We start from the raw sequence: 27,103 nt of genomic DNA, 5'->3' as shown, positions 1-27,103 counted from the left end.
GGAAATCACTTATATACAGCTATATAGGCGTGCATATATATATTTTACTAACAGCTGGAGATGAGATGGTTATAAAAATTTTGCAAAAAAAATAAAAAAATTTCGAAATCATTTAGAAAATCGTTAAAAGTAATAAAAAAAAAATAAAAAAAATGAAAAGAAAATGAAAAATTAAGGAAAAAAAGAAAAAAAATAAAGAAGCAATTAAATTCGTTCTAATCGTGTATCTTGCATGTACCGTTATATGTTTGTATGTATGTATGTAAATAATTTTAGGGCAGTGCGTGCACACGTTCCAACGACACGAGTGGCCAACTTGTGCCTTTTACCTTTGTGACACTGTCAAAAAATAGTCAAAAAACGCAGCGTTCAGACATTTCCGTTTGGAATCTCAAGAATTCCCTACAACAAAAACAAAAAAAAAATTCAATACACAACGCGTGTGTATGTGTATGCGTGTAAATTGTGTATGAGCCGTTATAAGCATATTTTGAAAATTAAAAAAAAAAAAAACGATACACTGAGAAAAAGTGTTACGCAATTTTATAAAATTTTGCTTTGTGAATGAAAAACGTAGTTTCTACTAGACAGCAGCGGCAATAGCAGCAACAACAACAATTATCATAAACAATTGTGTCGTCAATGAGTAACCGAAAAGTCGAAGCTGTAGCCAAATTGGCAACAACGACGAAATAATTAGCAAAAAAAGGAAAAAAAGAGAAAAAAACAACAACAACAACAAACGCGTTGAAACAGTCATAAGAAATTTAAAGTTCAAATTAGTAAATTTAGTAACAAATACGCTCATTAAGTAGTGCAACAAGCCAAGGCAGCGGTTACAATCGCGGAACACGCTTACATATATACGCTTTATACATACATATATAACAGTAACTAAAAGTGACGTTATTTTAGTTAAATATCTATATTATCCTCAACAACATCACTAAGCATCTCGGTACTCTTGCTTCCGGAACTCCATGTCAGCCAGCAAAAGCGGAGAGTTGCTAGTAAAAATAAAAATAAAATAAGTTTAGCATAATACTAAAAATAAAAAAAAAAATCGTATATATTTTCAATAAATAAATTTCACACATTCTCCCACACCAGGAACCATAAATACCGAAAGTTTGACGGCATATCGCTAATAAAATAATTTGTACTGCTGCCGTCACCGTCACCATCACCAACCGCCATAAGCTTCAGCAACACCGTCAGCGCATTATACGCGCCCTCCACCCCACATATTCGGTGAGTATCCAGTGGCGCCAGTAATGATTGAGCATGCCATCATTAGTGCACATTCAATTCCTATTTCTATTGTGTTGCGTGTTCGCTGTGCGTCTTTTGTGTATTTTCCAAATGCGCTTACGTAGATTTCGGGATGAGCTGGCCAAAAATAGGTTACGAGGGAATGCAAACTGAAATTACACAAAAACCAAAAAAAAAAAGAAATTAAAAATAAAATTAATTTGGAGCAAACGTCTCTGCGCTCTCTGCTCTTGTAACTGTTAGTTCTCGCGCTGACATTTAAGCACTACCTACTCTCTCGTGCGTTTCCGCATTCAACGCAGCGAACGTTTAGACTCTTTTTTCACTTTCAGATTTCTTGGAATTATTTATGTTTTATAAAAAAACATGCGCGTTGGTTTTGAAACATCCCACTGCGCAAATATTTTGGTCAGAGATAAATATCCCTGTTTTGACTCTTCCTACCGAAGTACATTTTATGCTCATTTCGCTGGCATCTTTTACACTCGCTTTGTAAGCACTTTGCTCTCACTGCGAAATATTCCGCGCGATTGCCCACTTAATTGCCTAGTGTTTTTTAGCGATTTCGTAAACACTTTTGAAATCATTCGCCCCGATAGTTTGCGAAATACCACATGCTGTCTTTCGTGTATTTATGGCCGTGTGTTTATTTCTGTGTATTTCGAAATTCATAAATTACAATATCCAAATTATATTCACCTGTTGATTGATTTTATGCTAATTGGTTAATTGATTTTCGTCGCCGATTGTTTTATCTGAACTAATACTACACACGTGAACATAAAACAATTTTCAATTTTTTTTACGAGGTTTTGTTGTATGTATAATATATTTTGAAATGTTATCATTTATGAAATATTTTGTAAATTTGATTAACATGGATTATGGTTCTTGAGCGCTCTGAGTCGAAGCATTAATAATTAAATATACAGTTGAACTTCCATATCTGGAACTTCTAAAACTCGAAGTTCTCCATAACTCGAACTCTTGAATTGGCAATTTTATCAAAATATCCTACCATAAATCGAACTTTCCGACCTGGGCATAATACAAAATTTAAAATTTATAGATCAATATTTTACACCTTTTTGAAAAATTTTATGTTTTAATGAAAACTTCTATAACTTCTAGTCTCGAGTTAGGCCAAAATCAAAATCATTCGCAATAGAATAGTAATAGGGAGCAATCACTTGGTGCATATGAATATGCATAAGAACACCTAACCAAGCTTCCCGAACTTCTAGTTGTTGGAAAACAATTCTCCACCTATTGGCAGTTGCGTCTGCTCACAGCAATAGGACTAGCTCGTTTTCGCTTAACGTGGTCGTAAGAGACCTATTTTTTATCATTTCAGTAATCATCCACTTCAGAAATGGATCGTTTTTGTTGCGATTGAGCAGCGATTCTCAGATGGAAATTCAGTCCATGAGGATTGTTGCTTTGTAGCACTCATATGTACAGTGGCTTATTTCATGCAACTTATACTTTTGGTACTTTGCATGGTTTGTTTTTTGTTTGTATGTATGTGATTGGCGTTGCAACCGTTTAGCCGGTTATAGCCGAATCGACGATAGTGCGCCACCTGTCTCTCTCCTTCGCAGTTCGGCGCCAGTTGGAGATCCCAAGTGTAACCAGGTCGCTCTCCACCTGGTCCCTCCAACGGAGTGGAGGCCTTCCCCTTCCTCGGCTTCCTCCGGCGGGTACTGCATCGAACACTTTCAGGGCTGGAGTGTTTTCGTCCATTCGGACAACATGACCTAGCCAGCGTAGCCGCTGTCTTTTTATTCGCTGAACTATGTCAATGTCGTCGTATAACTCGTACAGCTCATCGTTCCATCGTCTGCGGTATTCGCCGTTGCCAATGTTCTGAGGACCATAAATCTTGCGCAAAATTTTCCTCTCGAAAACTCCTAGTGTCGTCTCATCTGATGTTGACATCGTCCAAGCTTCTGCACCGTAAAGCAGGACGGGAATGATAAGCGACTTGTAGAGCTTGATTTTGGTTCGTCGAGAGAGGACTTTACTGTTCCATTGCCTACTCAGTCCAAAGTAGCACCTGTTGGCAAGAGTTATTCTGCGCTGGATTTCGAGGCTGACATTGTTCGTGTTGTTGATGCTGGTTCCCAGGTATACGAAATTATCTACGACCTCGAAGTTATGACTGTCAACAGTGACGTGGGAGCCAAGACGCGAATGCGCCGACTGTTTGTTTGATGACAGGAGATATTTCGTCTTGTCCTCATTCACCTCCAGACCCATTCGCTTCGCCTCCTTATCCATGCGGGAAAAAGCAGAACAAACGGCGCGGTTGTTGCTTCCGATGATATCAATATCATCGGCGTACGCCAGGAGCTGTACACTCTTGTAGAAGATTGTACCTTCTCGGTTTAGCTCTGCAGCTCTTATAATTTTTTCCAGCATCAGGTTAAAGAAGTCGCACGATAGTGAGTCACCTTGTCTGAAACCTCGTTTGGTATCGAACGGCTCGGAGAGGTCCTTCCCAATCATGACGGAGCTTTTGGTGTTGCTCAACGTCAATTTACACAGCCGTATTAGTTTTGCGGGGTTTTTTGTTTAATGTCGCCTTTAATACGATTTTCCATTGAATCAACAAGTTTTATCCCACTCTTCGACCAACGCAGTTTTTAGTTCGTTCAGGTTATTAATTTGCCTTTTCCGTATCGCCAGGTGCAAACTTGCATATACATTTTCAATGTCGTTTAAGTCAGGAGATTGAAGAGGTGGATTCATGAGGTGTGTTCCAAATCAGGCATGATTGCACAATCGCCGAATTGTGTTCTGGTAATATCGAAAACTATTATGAACACACAAAGCTTAAAAATGACCACGTCACATATACAAGTTTGACCATTGTGCCGTCGACAAAAACTAGTTCGCCAGAAAGCAACTATGCAAGCCAAAACCATGACACTTCCTCCACCATGCTTAACAGTTGCCTTAAAATTTTTATTTTAATGTTCTGTATTGGGTTTGCGGCACACATAATTCATACCATTTGAACAAAAAACAGTGAATTTGGACTCATCGGTGAATGATATCTTCGAAATGAATTTGGCTTCTCCATATGGTCCTGAGCAAATTTAAGTCGACTTTGCTTATTTTGTTTCGAAATAAATAGTTTTTTTAGTACTACTCGACCATTGAAGTCATGTTCTCGCAGCATAAGACGTAAGGTTTCGGCACAGCAAATCTTACACATTTCATTCTCAACCTACTCCACCAATTTTGGAACTGATATTTTCAGATTTTCCTTAATTTGCCGAACAATATTCCTCTTGTCAGCATTTGCGAAAATTATAATTGGCGAATTTCTGCGCTGGTGGTGGATAGTACATTTTCGCTCACAAAACGGTGTATGATGCCAGCTCCTTACCTCAGCTATTTTTCGCCGGCTTTTTCATTTTATTTAAAGATTTAAAATTATTTCTCTCTTTTCTACGCTTGTTGTGGACTAATCTTTATAAATATATATATAAAGAATACTTAAAATGTTAGATGCATGTGTACACCCTAAATTACTTTTAAAAATGACTACACGAAATAACCTTTATCGATGGCAAACTGTAAAATATATTGCATATTTTCATCTATTGGAAAAACAATTAATTTATTTTACTTGACCTTGTATAAATATATACATACCAAACAGGACAAAGACTAACTTTTTGATCTCCTTTAAATACACTAAGTTTTACTGTGAAAATCCGTGTATTAAAGTTAGTTATCTTATGGCTCATCAGTTATCAGTAATTAATGCCTTTATTATCTAGTATTAAGGTGATCATTTTCCCATTTTTACTAAACGTCAGTGTGATTATCTTGCTCGCTCTCTCTCATTGCTTTGGCGCAAATTCTTCATATGTAGTAGTAGTTATTTGCTTAATTATCCATCTGTGAGAATCATTGATTGTTTCGTTATTTATTTAGTTAGTCATTGGTTATCCAAAAGTTCGATGTTGTACATCATATTAATCATCCGATGCATTGAAAAATATTTTTATTTGATTTGATAATTAAAATATAATATTAATATGATCGACATCTGCTTTCGTACGTCGTATAATCGACTTCTTTTGGTGTTTTTTGTAGAATAGTGCAATCGCATCTACCTACAGTGCCGTAATACTTTTTATACTCTCGCAACAAAGGAGAGTATTATAGTTTTGTTCACATAACGGTTGTTTGTGTCACCAAGAAATAAAAGAGTTAGATATGGGTTTATATATATGGGCATTTCTGCCATGTCGAACGTGACAATCGTACACCTTTCAACTAAAAAAAATATGAATTAAAATGATTTTTTTTTTTAATTTTGACAGTAGGATTTTTTAATAGCCCTTCATTAGCTCTACATTTAGTGTTAAGGTTGATTTTGGAACGGTTTTCATTTTCAAGATAATGGCAAAAAACCAAGGCATTCGCACGGGACAAAAAATGGAAGTCGTTTTTGGGGACAACGATTCAAACTGCGATTTCAGCGAATTGTGAGGCAATATTCAAAAGTTTTTGATTGTAGAGCATTGTGAATGGCCTTTAAAATTGATATGAATTTCACCCAAAAATAATTTATAGTTTTTCTTAATTAAATGTTTACCACATTCGCACGGGACATTTTTTTCCATCATAATATTTATGTTGATTTTGTTGTTATAATACGGAATTATTTAACAACAAGTCCAATAAAATGGCTTATAAAAGTATTAAATGTATTTATTTATTTATTTTAACTAACATCCAACGAAAAACAACAAAAATTCTATAGTATGAAAATAGTATTATGAATGTGAAATACAGTTTTTTTCAGAAAATGCCTCGGGTATAAAAATGTTTGGATTTCGTTATCTGCTAGACTTTCCTTTTGATAACTGTTATAATATTCTAATGAAGAGTATTTAGTATTTAATTATTTTATAAAATGAACCAGGCTTGATAATATAAATTTGATTTTAAACTGAGAGCAGTTACCTTAAATAAAATAAATATTATAGAAAAGCAACTAAAGGATTTCTTAATTTTAGTTAAGATATTTATCAAGAAAATAATATGTTATGCGTTAGCTTGTCACTTATGAAAGCACATGATTTTCTCCTGACAACCTTGTTAAAATGAGCACTCTTATTTTGATTTGTAAGCCTATAATTTTCGCCAAAATCTATTTAAATAGCTAGTTAGTGGAATTTAAAGTGCGGTTTTGCTCATATGTAAATAATTAATGTAAATGTATCTATTTACATACTTAAGTCAATTTTATAAGACAAAAATTAATTTTAAATTTTTAAATTCCACACCTACGATGTCGCACGTGACCAATTTTAAGTAGGTACCAAAACCACAAATCTTCTGATTTTTGAACAAGGTTTTTTTATTTTAATTGTATAAAAATTTACTGTTTATACCCAAAATTTGGCGAACTTGCTGCTTACATTTGCGATGCAGTGGGAACAAGTGTTGTTTTTTGATGTCGCACGGGTAGGGATGCAAACGATGTTTCAAAAACATCGATGTTAGCCAACGATGTCTCGAATCTAAAAACATCGATGCATCGATGTCACTTTCAACGATGTTTTATATAAAAATTTAACTTCACACCTTCACACTTTTTCGGGTATTAACTGGAAACCCTCTATTTGGATACGCTTTATTACATTGGAATTCGATTTTTGTAAAATACGGAGAATTCATTAAGGGAATGTGCGCTTGGACAATACTGCGGTTACTTTTATGATTTATTTATACAATTTAATTCTGGCGTTGGCTACTGTGTTAGATCAGAGATTCAAATTACTGCATTTTAAAGATGCTATGGCTAAAAGAAATACTTTTTTTTGTTTCATAAAAAATTCAAAGAATCGCGCTGATACAATGGAATCTTCGGATGAGTGTGAAACAGAATACTCGTTTGATATTTGGAACCAGAATAAACATTTGGTCCACCAAAAAGTGAAATGTAAGCTGCCAAATTTATCTATAATTACAGGGACGGAAGGTTGAAGAGAAAGTGTATCTCGGCTGTTACCCCTACTAATCAGAAGCCAATAGGGTTTGGGTTGACATGAATACTGTGTTTCCGGAGTTGTATAAATAGGCTTATTAATATTTACACATTGTGGTCACTTCAGTGCCGAGTAAACAACCGTTTTCTAAACCCAGGTCAACTATCACTCAGAAGTAAAATCGAAAAGAAATGACAGTGAAAACACTTTCCATGTCGTTGTTTTGAAATTCTGTTATTTATTGAGAAAAAAACTTTAACAGACATATAATGCTAAGTGAAATAAAAGGTATCAACTTAAGACGTACTACATTTCATTTATTTATGCTTCTGCTTCTGTATCCTTCAGCTTTTCACACTAAATTTTGTTTCGATGTATCGATGTTTTAATGGCCGATGTTTTTGATTTCGATTTAGAAGAAACATCGATACATCGAACCATCGATGTTTCATTTCACGAAGTTTGCATCACTACGCACGGGACATTAAAATATAGGGTAATAAGAGAGCAAAAACTTACAGTTATTTGCAATCGCGTTCTTCCTTATGCATTTTATTTTGCTCTTTGTACCCTTATAAAGGTTTTACAGAAAGCAAACAATTATACACGATATGTTTCTTTAACAATTTTGACAAAAAAACAAATGCAGTAGAAAAATCGAAATGAGAAAAGTAGCTCGTATTCGACATGGCTTTGGTATATCTCGTAATTGGTTATGAATTAATTTAAAATTAAATTAATATAAATAAATTTAAATATTTGCCTATGAAAATATGCAAAAACTTTGTAATTCTAATAATGTTTAATATTTTGTCTGTGGTGGACCTTCTAGCGGAAATGCCCATATATAAATGATCAGGATGACGAGTGTAGTTGAAATACGGATGTCTGTCCGTCCGTCTGTCCATGCAAGCGATAACTTGAGTAAAAATTGAGATATCTTCATGAAACTTGGAACACATGTTCCTTGGGACCGTGAGAGGGTTGCTTTCGAAAATGGGCGAAAACCAAAAACATATAAAGTGTCATAACTAAGTCATCAATAAAGTTATAACAGTAAAATTTGGAATAAAGGATCGCACTAGGAAGGGGCATATTTGGATTTAATTTTTTTGGGGACGTGGGCGTGACCCGGATAATAACCACGCCCACCTCCCATACAAAGGTTATGTTGAAAATTACTAAAAGTGAGTTAACTCACTAACTAAAAACGTCAGAAACACTAAATTTTACAGAAGAAATAGCAGAAGGAAGCTGCACTCAGATTTTTTACAAAATGGAAAATGGGCGTGGCATCACCCGGTAAAAACCATATCTCAGGAACTACTCGACAGATTTCAATGAAATTCGGTACTAAAAATTTTTTTATTCGCGGATATAATAAGTACATTCATAATAATAAAATTATTTCAATAGGCATTCAACTCAATGTTCTTGTCAAAGTGACTAATAAAAAAGTAAAATAGATCTTATTACAAGAAAATGTTAAATATTCCACTATTTTCGCAATATTTTTGAACTTTTGGTAATATTTCCATATAGAAGGGGCTCACAAGGAACTAAACTCTTGTTCTTCTTACCCATTTTTTAGAAAACTTTCAAAAAACACTTTACATTAAATGGAACCAATAAACTTTTCACTTTTTTAATAATTTTTTTACACAGATCGTGATTGCTAAGGTTTCGTTACATTGGCTTAATTATATGAGCACACCCGACTAGATCACCTGCGAATGAGCTCTGCGATTTCTTAATGAACATTGATCCGTCTAGTTTTTAAGAGGCAAATTGCTAATGCGACTGCTGTGTATCAGTCTGAATTGAAGGAACTTTTGAAAACTGCTAAGCAAGAAAAAATTACAAAATTCTTCAAACCATTGCCTAAGCCTTAAGATAATTAATTAAAATGTTCAAAAACTTCAATTAAATCATCTTTTTATACACCTATTTCTTTTTTTTTATCACCGAGGAACATATCCCCTATAATCCCATATAAACTACCATCCCGTATTCACGGTTTCTGTATTCGCGGCATATTTATGGAACATATACCCCGCGAATAAAGAGCTTTTACTGTAATTCAGAGGAAATTGTTTTCTTCTAATAATGTTATGTTCCAAAAATTATTAAAATCGGGTCATAACATCTCCTAGCTCCCATACACCTAATTATAGGTTTTTCAAAAATACGGTGGGCTTTATTCCGCATACATGTATTGGTTAATATGTGAGATATCTTAGCAAAATTAAGTGAGCGTATAGTCTTGGATATAGTGCACCTTGCTGGTGAAAATTAATGAAATCGAATTTATGGGTAAATTTGTGTGTTATCTTAATAAAATTTCTTCAATAAATTGCGAGAGTATAAAATGTTCGGTTACATCCGAACTTAGCCCTTCCTTACTTGTTTCTTTTTATCTTTTGAAACACATCGCACTCGTGGGGCCACTGCCTGATTTGCGAGGCATTTTTCGTAGCGGGTATTCATACCGTTTCACAAATCTGTTCTTAATCCAAATTGTTTGTTGGCATTTAAGACATTTGGACATTGTTGTTCCTGTCTTGCACAATCTACAGCGTCCTTTTTCGACAGATGCTACCCAATGTTATCAAAACGCTGTAAGTTTGTAGGATTCTGCTTTTTAACTGTTGTAAATAATGCTGGATGAGAATCTCAGGGTTACTGCAGAGCTTTCCCTTTCTAAATTGCATGGTCGTCCTCTCTTTTTTTTTAAGAAAGTAGTGGCAGTATATTCTAAAAGTTCACGAAATATTCTTATGTATCACTTTTTGAGCGATGGTTGACTTTATACATCAGTTCCATGGGCTTGTCTGTCAAATCTACTCCTTCCACACCCTTATTATAAGAAACAATAATTGTTGACATATTTCACCAGGTTGATGATCTTCTCACGATGATATAAGTAGAACTTATCGTCAAACATTTTTACACATACCAGATTATTACTGATTTCACATTTCACATCAAAATACTCACTTCAACGCTTTTTTAGTTCAAGATTCGAAAATTCAATTTCTATGTACAGTAACAGTTGCGAATGTTGCTATTTTTCCTTCAATGAAATCAGAATGCTTTCCGATGTAAACCAATTATCAAAATTTACTTTAAAATGCTTGTTCTTTGGAAGATCTTTCATCAAATAAAATACTATATACGAAACATAAGAAGGTCGAGTGTCTTCACCAACATAAAGTGTAAAATCGTAAACTAATCCTGATTCTCCAGCCCAAGTAAACATTTTTAAATTCCATTTGGGACTCTTATCTGGGTTGTTATACTCTCGCAACCTGTTGCACAGAGTATCATAGTTTTGTTCACATAACGGTTGTTTGTGTCACCAAGAAATATAAGAGTTAGATATGGGGTTATATATACATAAATGATCAGGATGACGAGTAGATTTGAAATCCGGATGTCTGTCCGTCCGTCTGTCCGTCTGTCCGTGCAAGCGATAACTTGAGTAAAAATTCAGATATCTTAATGAAACTTGGAACACATGTTCCTTGGCACCCTGAGGAGGTTGCTTTCGAAAATGGGCAAAATCGGTCCACTGCCACGCCCACAAAATGGAGGAAACCGAAAACCTATACAGTGTCATAACTAAGCCATAAATAAAGTTATGAAAATGAAATTTGGAACATAGGATCCCATTAGGGAGGGGCACATTTGGATGTAATTTTTTTTGAAAAGTGGGCGTGACCCCGCCCCCAAATAGGTTTTTTGTATATAACTCGCAAACCAATAAAGCTATATAAGCCAAACTTTCGGCAGTCGTTTCTTTTAGCCATTTCCTTATACAGTCCAAAAATGAAAGAAATCGGATAATAACCACGCCCACCTCCCATACAAAGGTTAGGTTGAAAATTACTAAAAGTGGGTTAACTCCCTAACGAAAAACGTCAGAAACACCAAATTTTACATAAGAAAAGGCAGGAGAAAGCTGCACTGAGATTTTTTTACAAAATGGAAAATGGGCGTGGCGTCGCCCACTTATGGGTCAAAAACCATATCTCAAGAACTATTCGACCGATTTCAATGAAATTCGGTACATAACACTTTCTTGACACCCTGATGACACGGGTGGAATATGGGCGAAATCGGTTCACAACTACGTCTACTTCCCATATAACCCAATTTTGAATTCCATCTGATTCGTTCACTTTATAATGTATTCATAAGGAACCAATGAAGCTAGCGGAATAAAACTTTACACAAATACTGTATTTGCGCTGTGACATCACTTGTGGAAAAATTGTCAAAATCGAACCATGACTTTTCAAGGCCCCTGATATCAAACATGAAGAACTCAGTGCCTAAGGTTAATTTTTCACCGAAAATATAGGTATATCCCTCAGATATTTTAATGTAATTCATTCCCTCTGAATTTTTTTCTTATAACAGTTTCTCTCTGTACCTGAAATGGTAAAAATTGGGTCATAACTTCCCCCAGATCCCATATACCTAATTATAAGTAATATTAAATGAAGTGAGCGTATAGTCTTCGATACGTTGTATCTTGGTGGTGAAAACGAGTGAAATCGGTTTAGGAATTACCTCAGTCCCCATATACTATTTATGATGATTTTCGTTATTCTATTGAACTTTATGCCGAATATATGGGTCGAATTGTGTTGTCTTTATAAAATTACATCAATAAATTGCGAGAGTATAAAATGTTCGGTTACACCCGAACTTAGCCCTTCCTTACTTGTTTTTCTTATAGTATGTACGATGTGTTAATCAGCACATTGATGCTCCTCTTGAGGTAACTTGCCAAATTTTTGATTAGATTAATTATTGTTCTCATTGAAGTGCAATCCTTGCTTAATTTTTTCAAACCTTCCGCGTGGTATTTATAATAAAACGAAGTTAATAATCATGCCAAAATCTTTATTTGTCGAGGGTTCTTTAGAGTAGACACTTAAGAGAACCGTCATTTCTAAGTATTCACAGATATAAACGAAACGAACGCTTACAACTTACCGTCAAACAAACGAAATTGCTCATAGACAATGATGGGTCGAAAAGAATAATACAAATAAGTAAGAAAGGGCTAAGTTCGGATGTAACCGAACATTATATACTTTCGCTATTTATTTATTTAATTTTATTTAGAAAACATACAATTTGACCCATATATTCGACATAAAGTCCACTAGAATAACGAATATCATCATATATAGTATAGAGAGCTGATGCAATTCTTGAACCGATTTCAACTAATTTTGCACCAAGCTACATTACAGGCAAGTTTTTCACATTTACTTAATGCTAGGATATCTGGCATACCAACCGATATATACAGTATAAAGTCCACCGGAAGCTTGAAAATCCGAATAAGAGATATACATATGTGGCTAGAGGAAATATTAACTTGAATTTGCCTATTTTTGTCACAGATGCACATTGTTACAAGGAACACAACTCCTTTGAATTTCTTTAGAATATCTGAGAGATTTATTTTCAATGAAAAATAGCCTCAAACTTGCTCATATTCGATATCTGGAGCCTTGAAAAAATATAGTCCGATTTCGCTGATTTTTATACGAGCTATGTGTAGCTAGAAAATTTGTTCCGAACTAGTGCTTAATTAATATATTGTAGGGTGAAGTAATCAGATGTGTACCAAGTTTCATCATGATACATATCACGATTTTTACTAAAGTTATGGCATGCACGGACGGGCAGACAGACATCCAGATTGCAACTCTACTCGTCACCTTGAACATTTTGGTATTTATCTTGATTAGTTTTAAGACTTACAAATAAGCATTATATGAAAAACCCGATACACCATGATTCAACGATGATACACATCTGATAAAAACGAGTTCTGTCAAGATGGTCTCTGCTTAAAATTCAGCCCACGAGAGATTTTTTCAATTTGAGAAACAATTCGGTTGAGGCTTCTTCTTCACCTTTTTTCTTCTCCCAAACATTGATAAATAGTGATGTAAAATGACCTCACGTTGTGCTTGTTATTCGATGTGCGAAAACGCCGCATCCGCTGATTTAATTAAATTTTATATACGCTTCTCCACTTTACTTCTTTAAGTTGTAAGAATACTAATTATTGTACACTTAATTTTATTTTATTTCATTTTACCAATATCGTAACTATCTCTCCTATAATATACATATTTCTTTTCATTTACAGTTATAAATTGAAAATTTTATTTTTCACGACGTTTTTTCCCTTAAATGCATCACCTGTATCCGTCGTTAAAAGGTGACCAATTATGTCCGCTGGGGTTTCATCCCCAGACCCGCTATCCGACACGCTGCAAACGTTGCTTTCGTGACTATAAGGAGCATGGCGGACGGCGGGGTATTGAAGATGTGGCCGTCTCATCGCCCAACTTAACGGACGGCGGCAATTCTAGGTAATTTACAAAAGATAACTCCATAACATGTACTGAAAAAGAAACTCTTCCGTTTAGACCTTCATCGCGCACATGGACCTCAACACAAAATCTGTCGAGTTTTAATGGCACGGGGAGTAACAATGATATTGGTATGCAATCGGGATTTATTTATTTATTTATTTATATAATTTCAATGAATTTAAAACTTTTTGAAGACAATATTATATTTTTTATATGAAGCTTGCAAATTTTGAATTTTGAGCCTGGCTGTAACACAAAGATCATGCCCACATTTCGGTTTCACATCCCCATGTAAATAATATCACGTAAATAATGTTACAAAATTCTTCATCCACACACACATTATATTTAGTTTATTTACCTACTAACTTTTGTATATTTCACTAATTCAACTGATAATTTTGATGTTGACCTATTTATTTTTCATAATAGTTCTTTGGGACTAGTTATACATTTGTGAGATGAATTTATTTCAGACTATTCAACTAATTAGTTTAAAACATTTATAGTTGAAGCCGATACGAGAAATTTGAATACTTTTTGACAGACCTAGATCAGTAATGTTTTAACCACCTCCACAGTCTCCGATTACTTTTTAAGTGAGAAGAATTCGATAGTAGATCTTTGTTATCCGTAAATTTGAGAGCCCATCTGAAAACGGGTGTTATTATGATAAATGACACACTTAATCAACCCAAAAACAATACTATATGTGAAAAAAAATATTGTAGATTCTGTACAAGAGTAATCGAGTCACATATCCCAAAGATACCGGAAACGAAAACCGAACTCATCCATGAGTTAAGCTAAAATAACAAAACCTACCATAGGTTTTCAAGTTTTCTCTCATACTGAATGTCAATTTAAGCTCTGCTGTTTATCCTTATTATCAATAAGTAGGCACTTTTATCATATTTTATTAGGTTTCCAGAAAAAAATGTTGCTATAAAAATGAAGTAGGCTTTATACTCGTTGACTCTAACAATTGGAATTTCTTCTATCTTTGATTGAGTTAATTCGAACGGATCTCATTGTTTGGTCCATGTGTTTGACAACCATCACCTAAAGCACCCTTATTTATCATAGTATATAATATTATTATTTAATTCTTTTCTTTTCATGGTATCAATTCACCAAAGTACATCTCGGAATTGACAGAATATTTTGACTTTTGAAAATCACCCTTCCAAAATCTTTAGCACATTTGTTTTTTTTTTAAGAATACCGCTCTATTATAACCTTAATTTGGGAAAGAGGAAATACCCTGTAATATGTTTTTGCCCTTGTTGAAAAGTTTAAATTTCTTTGAAACTTGATAGGATTCATTTCAATATTTTTAGTAGAGACCCACAAGATGAAGATCGCTATTAGGTTTGGGATTTGTAATCTGTTCGATCTTTGGAGAATTCTTCGTGTGACTGAGATGATAAAACAGCAATTGAGTGCCGTTAAGCTCTCATATGAAGAGCTCACTTGAACTACAACATATTTCGAGTAAAAAGAGTAAATTATCGCTGGAAAGCTTAATCTGAAATAAGCTACTTGACTAGATACCTTAAGGGGTCGATTTGGTGATCACAAATAGAAAAACGTTAATTTCACAAAATTTAAAAAAAAATCGGTTAGAATAAAAAATAGGTAATAGGACCAAGAAGGCTTTCGGTGCGTACGCCAATTATATTGTATATAGAACCAAGAAGAGGAACGTATTATGGTATTGGTGTCTCGTACTGAGTTTCGTTAGTTATTACTGTCGACAAAATCAGAGACCTGAAAGCTTTGTCTCTAAACCACGATAACAACTTTACTAATGTACTTTAAGGTTTGTCCTTAAAGTTTTCTTATTATATTTAAATCTAATAACTTTTATAGTAACACTTTTTCTTGAATCTAAAAACAGGGTGACTAAATTGAATAACATTGAAAATTATTGAAAAGTATTAAACTGAGATCCCAGAATTTATTAAATTTGAAATTTAAATTGACTTCCACAATTTTGTAGTAATCTACAAGAAACATGTACCAAAACACTTGCACTTCGAAATTTTTGATCCGTCAACCTTCAAATATTAACATTTTTTATGGGTGTCTCAAATTTGATCACCCTGTTATTGCATTTTGTATATAAAACTTAAAACATTTTGTCTATGGTATTTTTTTCATTCAATTCTCGAATATTTCACATAAATATTTTTGTATGTTGGCAAATTTCAACACACTAAAACACAAAATCAATCAAAACATTTTCGTCGCTGGTGAATGCGAACAACAACGACAACAACAACAACTGGTTCCTACTGTAATTTTATGGATACCAACTATTTTTGTACGAACACAAATTCAATAACATCTTACCGTAATCGTGCTCGTTAACGTAAACGTAATATGTGTTTGGCTAATCAAAACTCAATAACCAATCATCTACCAACTAAAATCAAACATCGTTAACGCACGTAATCGTGTAATTGCACCGTAAATGTGGACTCACCGCACGGCAACGCACTCAACTGCATACAATTGCACCGCACTGCACTGCATCGTACCGCATCGTATTGTATCGTAAAACTTGTCTAACATCGTAACATCAACGCCAAATGCATACAAAAAACAATATGTTGGTCATATCATACTAAATAGTTGTTCACTTCAATGTAGAACTAAAGAGACGTCCACAATCATGGGCTTCCACACCGGATATCGACGAGGCTGAAGAACAGACGAAGAGCAATTCGCGGCCCAGTGGTCGTGCGCAGGAAAACGATGTGGATGTGACGGTGAAGTTACCCGTGCCGCCACGTCGGCATACGACAGCGTTGGATATAAAGGAGGTAAATGTAACGCTACATAAATTAATCAATCAATGGGATCTTACCTGCGCTTAAGGCTAATATAAAAAAACTTTCGAACCAAGCTCAAGCAAATCCCTAGGGATACGAACAATTTTTTCTAACGGTTTCATTGTCTTATTTTTAAGTAACTTGGAGTTCCACGAACATTTGACTGACAAAAACTCCAAAAAGTTTTTCTCCATACTGAGATGGGTTTAGTAATTAAAAAGTCGTCAAGTTTACAACATTCATTAATTCGTTGATACTACAAATGAGTAGTAGGTGATGGCTTCTACAGTGACTGTAAAACGAGCCAAAGCTTGAGAAAATCGAGTTACTTCCGAGTGATCTTAAGAGGGGTCACCGTTCTCACAGTGAGATACTCTAAGGTAGCTGTTTTTAAATGTGTAGTCATTATTCAGATCCGACTTTCATCTCTCAAATTGCTTCTCCAATCAGAACAGCTATTTATTTTCTTTGGGTGAGCTAATATCCGTTAGTCTGCTGGATCAGACCTTTTAGTCCCATTAGCTGATAGTATGTGTGACATTACGACGACATTTTAGTTAAGAACATATTAACGGTAGCTGTTCAAGCTAATCTAACTTCTATATCGAAAATAGCCTAGATACATATATAAATGAAATACTCATATCTTCGAGGTTTTCGTGGTCCTCTTTACCGAGTTCACCGCTGTGCAAAACGTTTTCTTACACTTATTATTAAAATATAATTACGTGAGATTATTCTATATACAAACATATGTTAAATAATCATCCATAATAGGTGGAGGATTCCACATCGAAGGCAGCATCCTCATCGTCCACGCCATCACCCTCGCGTAATAGTATTCCGGAGGATCTAATCATCCTCTCCACAGACAGCCTCGCCGAACGGGTACGTAAAATGAATTTGTTGAAGAAGCAGCGCCAAAGTTCCCGAGAATCCAGTCGCGAACGTTCAATTCCCAAGAAGAGCGATGAGTAAGTTAACTAAAAACAATGTGTGCATTTGCCGCCGCTGTGTAGATATTGAATGTGCTAGTGCTTCATGTTTGGTTTTGTCCTCGCTTTTTGTTTGTTTTTCCCCCAAAAAAATATTTCGTTACTAAAGTAGTGATAACAATTCATCCAGCGATACTGAGAGCAAAGCGCCACCCGATCGACCAGAACGCAGCAAATCGAACACATCCATGGCAGAAGCTGCGGCCAAACGTAATTCGCTGCCGCCGAAGAAGATTTCCACTTCCAGCACAGCATCCACAACTTCCTCCACTTCTATGACAACTTCCACAGCAAGCGCAGGTATCACGCCGAAAGCGGTGAGTACAGCGTCGTCGGCAACAAATGGTGCGCGTACGAATTCCACAAGCACAACAGCCAAGTCAGCTGCAAGTACTTCAACCTCTACCGCAATGAAGCAACAAAAGGAAGAAGCGCGACGGTTGAAGTCTGCAGAAGATGTGGAGTTTATGCTGAAAATTAAAGATACCAAGTATGCGCATAAAAGACAATCACACGATACAAGTTCCCTTACGACGGAAACGACAGAAACCACACTGGTTGGTCCGAACGATAGAGAGCTGCAAGATGACCTAAAGCGGTTGCGTGCCGACTACGATGCGATGAAATTACGTGCTGAACGTGCCGAACGCGAGAAAAGTGATATTTTGTTGCGTCGGCTCGCCTCGATGGACACCGCCTCGAATCGGACCGCAGCCTCTGAGGCTTTAGCGTTGCAGCAAAAGGTTAACGAAATGAAGGAGCAATTGGAGAAAGTAAACGAAGAGAAACGTAAGCTGAATATACGGATGAAAGAGATCGAGAACAATCCGAAAGGTAACGAGTACGAGTTAAAACGTAAACTACAGGCAGCCGAGCAGCTGTGTGAAGAGCTGATGGAGGAGAATCAGGATGCAAAGAAGGAGATTATCAATTTGCAGGCTGAAATGGATGAGTTGCAAGACACCTATCGGGATGATGAGGTGAAGGCGAAAACAAATCTGCAAAAGGAGCTGGAGAAGATGACGAAGAACTGTCGAATACTCAATTTCAAGCTTAAGAAATACGAACGTAAGGTTGAGATAATGGAACAGGAAAAACAAAACAACTACAATACAGATTTATTGACCAAGGTCAATAAGCTTGAAGAAGAGCTGCGTTTTGCAAACGAACTAACGCGTAAATTACAAGTAAGTGATTTCAAAAACCTATTCGCATTTTAAGTTCTTAATATACATTTGTATATATTTTTATACCAGACTGAAGCTGAGGAGTTGCGCAATCCAGGCAAAAGAAAGACGCCTATGTTAGGCATTATTGGCAAGTCCACATCTGCGGACGCAAATCCACAACCTCCGCTGCAATTAATGCGCGACTTGCAAGATTCTGTGGAACGCGAATCGGATTTGAAGGACCAGCTGAAATTTGCAGAGGAAGAGGTAAGGGGTTTTGTGATATCTTAGAACATATTCAGAAAATTTCCATTGTTGATAAGCGTCAAAAGTTGCTTACGAAATTGAATGCTAGAGTTGGCATAAACGTTGGTACTCAGACATTGGAACTCACCGAGATTTTATGTTTTCCACGTGGCACTCAAACGCACAGACAGTCTTACGAGGATGCTGGCGTTGAAACCGATTCAGTTCTTACAAACGACACGGCGACTGAAGTGCTAGTGGATATATGCGATAACTTCACACAAATGGATGAAACGAAAAGCGTCGAAGTCGATACACAAACGCAAACTATTGAAACACGCGAAGTCTACATAGAGACTATTAGTAATATTTGCAATGCTTCCACTGAAACGGAACGTGTCGAGGTATTTGACGTCAGCACAGAAACAGAGAATAGAAAACCTTCCTTCGATGTGCAAAAATCTTTCTGTGATCGTGAATGTTCACCATTCGCGATGGTGTTTGCCTCGGTGGCGCCTAGGGCAACGCCAACATTACTCTTTCCAACCGCAATGTCGCAAGCACTCATGTCGGGCGCTAGTGCAGGTATATTCTAGTGAATGCCTAATAATATTTTTAAACTGTGTGTGTAGATTTCAGAACTGACAAAATGTTGTTGGTAGTACTTATTCGTTTTTTATTACTAATTCTGTTTTTATCATATAGGGATAACCTCCATTTGGACTCAGTTTTTTATCAGTATTTCATAATATTAATATCTTTCCTACAGAGCTAAGGGTCAACTCGAAAATTCTTTGAGATGCGTGAAAAGCGAAGTGACTTTTTTTGGAATTGGGAATGGGACATTAATATTTTACATGGTCGCATGTGAGAACTCGGTATGGTTTCAATGCTTCCAAAGTTGGAGTCAAGCATTAGTATTCAATGTAGGATGGAGCTAAAGTAATAATCCAATGTCGTTTAGAACTTCTAGCTATAGAGGCTATGTATCTAGCTCTTCTTCTTCTTTATTGGCCTAGACACCGCTAATGCGGTTATAACCGAGTAAACAACAGCGCGCAATTCATTTTTTCCTTTTGGTTGTTTGGCGCCAATTGGTGATACCGAGTGCATAAAGGTCCTTCTCCACCTGGTCTTTGTCATGCGTTGGATATCAAGGCGGACACTGTTATTGGTGTTAATGCTGGTTCCAAGATAGATGAAATTATCTACAATTTAAAAGTTATGACTGTCAACAGTGACGTGAGAGCCAAGTTGCGAATGCGCCGACTGTTTGCTTGATGGCAGGAGATATTTCGTATTGTACTCATTCACCACCATCACCAGATCCAATCGTTTCCTCCTTATCCAGTCTGAAGAAAAAACAGAACTAACGGCGCCAATACAGTACAGGATTGTACCTCCCCTATTTTTTTTCGGCATTAGGTTAAAGAAGTCACAGGATAGTCAATCAGCTTAAAACCTCGTTTGGAATCGAACATCTCGGAGAGGACCTTCCCGATCTTGACGGAGCTTTTGATGTTGCTCAATGTCAATTTACACAGCCGTGTGGCATAAAGGCAGCTCCTTTTCTCCAAGAAAGGTCAAATAAATAAATTTGATCATACGAGTTGGCGACTAGAACCTATTTTTAGCATTTATATTTTCACTGGAATAGTCGCTGTTTGTTTAAAGGAGACCGTTAAAAAAAGTGAGGAAGGTCCTAGGTTTTATGGATAAGTAAATGAGTAAAGCTCTCATTATATAATAAAATATTTATAATAGAGTATGATATAAGTTTGTTGCGAACTAATATTTATCCTCATAAATATCTAAGATATCCCTCTCTTTTCGGGAAGGTACATCTTAACTATACAAATCGTTCTGCAGCAACAAATAGTTTTGGAGAATGCTATTCCTGTGGTAGTTTTAATCTATGTTCTGTAGTATTCTTTAAACTTTGTGTATTGTATTTGTTTAAGGGCTAAAGATTTCTCTGGCTCTTTCGCCAAAACTTTGTTTAGCGAGTGATTCCAATAGTTTCAATTAATATTTTTTTCGCAAGTTCTCACATTGTGGTATCGGTTTCTTCGTGGAAATGAGATTTCACTTTCCGAATTATTGTGAGCGTTTTAATTGAAGAGAGTGCCGTTGCACTTTAAGATTCCAATGGATCACCAGATGAGTATATCGGAGGGATTTTTCAATCTTTCAGGACACTCACAAGGACTTTTAACCTAAGCCATCACCTATTTGGTATTTAAATTATAATATCACATTTTCTTGGGTTGCATTCTTTGCCTAAGGACTAAGAAGAGTTTGAAATCAAATACTTACGTCTATTAATGCACGATGAACTCTGTTAATATACTAATTCTCTGTCCTAATTGTACAATTGCAGGCTGAAAATTTGAGGAAAAAGGTTGCCCGTTACGAGGATGAGAATGATTCGCTAATGATGCAGTTGAAAAAAATGGCAACACGCTCCAGAAGTACGAATATATTCACATAAAAACAAAATTTTATATTTTTGTCATATTAATCAAATTATTCTTATAACCCTGCTAAATTTTCTTGTTCTATACAATAATAATTGGGCACATTATCGTTACGAAGAACACAGTTTACATTTATGTAAAATTCAGTTCTTATAAATTTACCAATTTGAACCAAACTAACCTAAATTTGATTTATAACTTGCTTCTTACCGCCAAGTACTTGCCATTTTTTACAGCTGCTTATCATCAGAAACTAACACATTTCAAATTGACTAACCATTATACGCTTTGAATGAGTTTTATTTCATCTAATCCCATCATCTTCAAGCTTTGCATGAGTTCTTTGATTGTCTAAAAAAAACATTTCTTCATAGAACTTAACACTTTTCCATCTTTGATTCTACAGCCACACGCAAGCTGAGCCCGATACCACATCGTCTGGCGCCCGAATCGGCGGCTGAACGTGACGAAGGTATATCTGATGAAGACGATCCCGCTGAATTACGCATACTTTTGGAACTGAACGAACAAGAGGCGGCGATTCTGCGTCAGCGTGTTGATGATTTGGAAAAGGAGAATCGGGAAACTAAAAAGCATGTCAGAGAGCTGCAGGAGAAAGTACATCAAGTTGAATCGGGTGACAAGAAGTCTTCTTTGCTCTCGTTCAACTCAACGCCTATAAATGCTGCCGATAAAAAATTGAAAGCGCTCACTGAGGAGCTTATGCAGTTACGCAAATCTCTCTCCGACAAAGATCGCACAATCGAACGCTTACAGTCGGAGATTGCGGCTAAAACTGGTTCCGCGCTGCCGCAAGATGCCAATGTAGATGCGAAGCGTCAACTGAAATTGGTCGAACAAGAGGCGGCGGTGTTGCGCACGAAAATTTCAACTTTGGAGAGTGAAAATGAAAAGTTGCTGAAGGATAACAAACGTATGCAATTGCAGGCACTACGCAAGAGCACGTCGCAGGATAAAAATGGCGCGAACGGCGAAGAGCTTACGAAATTAAAGGAATCGCTTGAAAAAATAGAACGTGAACGCAATGAGTTGGATGGTAAGTTGAAGTTAATACTACAGGAGGCCGAAGAGAAATTGCCCGCACGCACACCGAAACGTGTGACAGATCTGACGCCTAAGAATCATTTGAAGAAATGGGTCGAAGAGTTGGAGGATGAAATTCGCGAAATGCGTGTGATAGTATTGAATAGTGGTGGAGATAAAGTGAAGACGCTTGAGACTGAGAAGACGTCTCTGGAAGAGCAACTGCAGAAATCCAAGCAACGTTTGTCTGTCGCAGAGAGTGATATTGGTGAGTTCAAGAAATATTTGATTTCCAAAAGCTATAACAGTTAGCGCATTAATAGCGTGAGACTGAGTTAAAGTTACAGATTTCTAGTTTTCGTTGGAGAACTAAGCTGCAATTATCCGACTCTTTGAAGTATTAGGATCTAAATTTGTTGTTCTTGAGATTGGTGGTCCGAAGAAGTTGTTCCTGGAAGTGATGCAGGCTTTGCCGAAGTCTTATCTCGCCTAACTCTAGTACTAGTATATCTAGATACATCAGAGTTTTGTCTCATGAAATAGTCTTTTAAGGAATTGATGTATAGCTTGAAGGGTCACTACCCTTACTCTCTTTTGCGGATAGATTTAGAGAAAATGTTTCCTTTTTAGTAAGAAATTTTACATGTATTTAGATTTAGAATAGTCCGAAGCCCTGTGAGAATATGTTCGAAATCTAGTTTAAACTAGCCGATGTCTAACAGATATAGAATTAAATCTTGAATACAAATATAGATTTGATTTTAATCTGCAAAAGCCAAAAATGTAAAACACTGAATCCATATTAATTTTTCAACAGATCGTTTGAAGACACTTACAAGTTCTACACCGAAACTAAGTGAATTGGAGCAGAAGTTGAAAAAGTCCGACGACGAAGCTAAGAAATATAGTTCTAAAGTTAAGGAACTGGAAGATAAGATCAAGAAACAAGATAATCAGGTAATAAGTTAAAAATAATAATAATTTCCATGGTATGGAATCGCTAATCTACCAAATTTGTTTCACACGTAGATCAAGCAAATTGAAGCCGCAAAAGCCGCTTTGGAAACGCAGACCAAGCGTGACAAAGAAAAGCAAACCACACTGGAAAAGGACTACGAGAAGGAGCGCAAAGAGCGCGAGAAACTCGAGTCTAAACTTGCACAATTGGATGCCGATCTTGCAAGCGTTAAAAAATCAGCAGAAAAAACTAAAGCCACGCTTGAGAAGGAAGTGAAGGAACTCAAAACCAAGTCCTCGAAATCGGATTCCAAACAAGTGCAAGAACTCAAAAAACAAATTGAAGAGTTACAGAAAGAAGTAGCCGATGAAAATAAACGCTATAAGGATTTGAATACACATTGGGAAAAATTGTCGGAAGAAACGATACTTATGCGCGCACAACTAAGCACCGAGAAGGACAATATGCAAGTGGAGCTGAACTCGCTGCGACAGAAACTCAATGAAATGGATGAAATACGTATGGAACGTACAGAACTGACAAGAAAACTGAGTGAAATGAAGCGTAAACTACAAGAAGCCGAGTCGAAACAAATTAAAAACGGCGCATCTGAATATGAAAAGACATTGCTGAAGAACAAATTGGCTGAAAAGGAGCAAGAATATGATCGTCTACGACGTGAAAATGAGATGAATATAGATTTAGTATTTCAGTTACGTAAGGAAAATGATGACTTGAGCAGTAAACTAAATGACTTTAATCGCATTGAGCAAGCGCAGTATTCGATTAACGAGCACAGTAGTAGCTTGCAGGCCGAAATTAAAGCGCTGAAAACGAAGTGAGTAATATGATATAAATAGTAATGTTTGGTTTTTCTTAAAAAAATTCTTTTGATTACATAATTTTCTAGGCTACAGAATTCTGAGCTACAGATGAAGTCCGAGGTTGCATCTACAAGATTGCGTTATGAGCAACAAGTTAAAAATTTGAGTGCCGAACTCACTTCCATGCAGGTAAGTTGGATTGGATTTTGAAGAATCTCATCATCGAACGGTCATGTTGTATTCTCAATTATTATGGACATGGGCTTCAAACCTATTGGACCTATTCGAATATCACGGAAGATATTATTAATTGAGAAGAGATGAGGCCATTCTGCACTTTACATTACTGGATTCGATGCTTTCTCTGTAATCTAAGATATTTCCTAAACTGCGAAACGATAGAGCTATTTTAAAACCAGATTCCTATTTTCAAGCTGACTGACAAAAGTTCCTCTCATTCTTCATAAATCTTTATTACAGACTATTAAGTTAGGATTTCAACTCTTATTTTATTTCAGCGCCAATGTGAGAAGTTCAAAAAGGATCGTGATGCCTTCAAACAAATGTTGGAGTCTGCACAGAAAAAGATCGGTGATCTAAAAGCGAACAGCACAGGGCGTCAAAGTCGCAACTCAATGCATAGCAGTGATGATGATGACAAGAGTAAAATTGCCTATCTTGAACAACAGGTTTGCTACTATTTTCACTTAGTCTCGTTAATACCCACCTTAATTATAATGTTCGAACTTATTAGATTGGCTGCCTAGAGGATCAACTAGTCGAAGCACGTCTCGAGGTGAGCAAAGTAAAGACAGAGCTTGTATCAGAGCGCAGCGCAAATGAGATCAAAATATCCGAGATGCAATCTAAACTCAATGAATTCGAGGAAGAGCGTGTCATTGGCTCAGGACGCACAAAAATACCGGGCATGAAAACGAAACTGGAACTCTCGTGGCAGAAGGAGCGAGAAGATCAACAGCGTCTACTACAAGAAACTTCAACTTTGGCACGTGATTTACGACAGACACTTTTCGAAGTTGAACGCGAGCGCGACAAAGAGCGACTGGAGTCAAAGCGGCGTTTAGAGCAATTGAAACGTTCGACCGAAGAGGAGATGGAGGAAGGACGCAGAAAGATCGCCGAGTTGCAATGTGATTTGCTGGAATTGCGCGATGTGCACGCTAAACTGCGCACATCAAATGAAAAACTGCGACGCGAACGTGAACGTTATGAGAAGGAGTTGGTAAAGCGACGCATGGAGCAAGATGGTGGTGAGCGTAAAGTTGGCGCTTTGTTACAAACCGTCGATGAATTGGTAAAAATAGCACCAGATCTGAAGATGGCGACAGCAAGTAGTCGCTCCACATCGAGCAGTGGCAACACATTGCGACCGGATTCGGCGGGTACAGCGCGACAGCGCAGTCGCAGTCCATCGCCAAGCAGCGCGCTCAATAACTCACAAATAACAAATGTGTTGGCGCGTTTGGCAGAGGCATCTGAAGAGTTGCGCAAGTTCCAGCGTCTCAGTGAAGATGAGAACGAGCGCACACGCATGAGACGTAGCAATCTGCGGCGTGCAGCATCGCAAGAAAATGACCCACACGGCAGCCAGAGTTCGGTGGCTAGCGCTGCTGGTTCCACACGCAATGGTTCTAAGCTTTCGCGCTCAGGACATAATGGTAGTTTAATACGGAAGAGTCTGTCACTGGATCATTCAATACAGAAGGATCAGGTTGTTGTTTTGTTGAAGTGCAATAATTAATTTATAATTATTATGCGACTTTTTCTTCACAACAGAATATTTGGCGGCAGGATGACGGCAGCGTCTCATCAATGCAGTCTATTGATTCCGAATTGGGTGGCATGGTGCGTGATAGCAGCTTTGACTCACGACTGGACTCACGTTTATCGGGTGGCTCAACACAGAGTGACATACCACGCGGTCCGCGTAAGAAGAAGAAAAGCTTAATGGGAAAACTGCGTAGTCTAACGAAGAGTAGTCGTAATTCCGAGAGTGAAGTGTCGGTAAGCTTGGCGCGTGCCTCAGTTTAAACTTGTGTAACTTTATTTACGAAAATTCTTTTGGTTTTGACAGATTCAAGGATCTGACTCTGATATTAGTGTGGCCAGTGATATGCGAGCCAGCAAAAAAGACTTACGTGGTCGCCTATCGGGTATGTTTAAACGCGCGGGATCAACATCTCGTAGTGAGAGTACCGAACGTATGGCGTCCGAAAATCGTCCGGTCGCGGTAACAGTAGTGGGTGATGAGAATGGTCCACAGCCGCGTGATCCTCCGCCAGCGAATGCTGCCACAGCGAAACCAATTCGTGCTGCGGTGAGTTTAATGTGCCGGTAAATGGCCTTAAATCATAGTAATTTCATTTCCTTATCCTTGTAGATAAAACCACCGACGCCCACAACGCCGCTGACAAAACGACGTGCCGCCAAGTAGATGCGCCATTTTCTCTATATACATATTTTCTGTATTAGAAACTCGTTCCATGCCACGGTATTTCTATGTCCTACATCCATACATACATATTTTTTTCTTACATAGTACATACATACATATATGAAATGTTTTCATTATTTAATATGTTAGTAGAAAACGTGCTTATTTTTGCTGCATATAAGAGTTGGTGACAAAAACGGCGGAAAGGCGAATATAATATAATTTACATGGTTACAGGAGTTGCCTTCAGCCGCACAGTGTCTCACTCCTTTTTGAAAAAACTATAAAATTTATAAAAAAAAGTTTCTATTAATTTTATTTATTGCAAATATTCACTTTCTTAATGTATCATAATGTTTATGCCATAATACAAAATCATTATATTAGCCAATATGAAACCATAAA

The 27,103-nt window shown here is 36.8% G+C and overlaps 1 protein-coding gene across 5 annotated transcripts; it reads left to right on the top strand.

Annotated features, from left to right (window-relative positions):
- Positions 1-1,110: 1,110 nt before the first annotated feature.
- On the top strand, positions 1,111-27,103 carry LOC105217065 (myosin-11). Of its 5 annotated transcripts, none has more exons than XM_011191876.3 (17): positions 1,111-1,251; positions 13,465-13,690; positions 13,748-13,821; positions 16,349-16,521; positions 17,308-17,504; positions 17,635-18,712; positions 18,782-18,961; positions 21,321-21,411; positions 21,824-22,729; positions 23,279-23,418; positions 23,491-24,257; positions 24,330-24,432; positions 24,762-24,932; positions 24,998-25,975; positions 26,041-26,268; positions 26,339-26,581; positions 26,645-27,103. In XM_011191876.3, exons 2-17 carry the CDS (start codon positions 13,509-13,511, stop codon positions 26,696-26,698), a joined length of 5,565 nt encoding a protein of 1,854 aa, XP_011190178.2. In that variant the 5' UTR covers positions 1,111-1,251; positions 13,465-13,508; the 3' UTR covers positions 26,699-27,103. The 5 variants fall into 5 exon arrangements, with proteins under 5 accessions (XP_011190178.2, XP_028899196.2, XP_028899197.2 ...); XM_029043363.2 differs by lacking the exon at positions 21,321-21,411 and adding an exon at positions 19,018-19,525; XM_029043364.2 differs by lacking the exon at positions 21,321-21,411 and adding an exon at positions 19,018-19,525 and having other exon boundaries at positions 16,331-16,521; positions 17,656-18,712.

Source organism: Zeugodacus cucurbitae, chromosome 3 (genome assembly GCF_028554725.1).
Source record: "Zeugodacus cucurbitae isolate PBARC_wt_2022May chromosome 3, idZeuCucr1.2, whole genome shotgun sequence".
Taxonomy (NCBI): domain Eukaryota; kingdom Metazoa; phylum Arthropoda; class Insecta; order Diptera; family Tephritidae; genus Zeugodacus; species Zeugodacus cucurbitae.
This window is presented reverse-complemented; position numbering and strand designations above follow the sequence as displayed.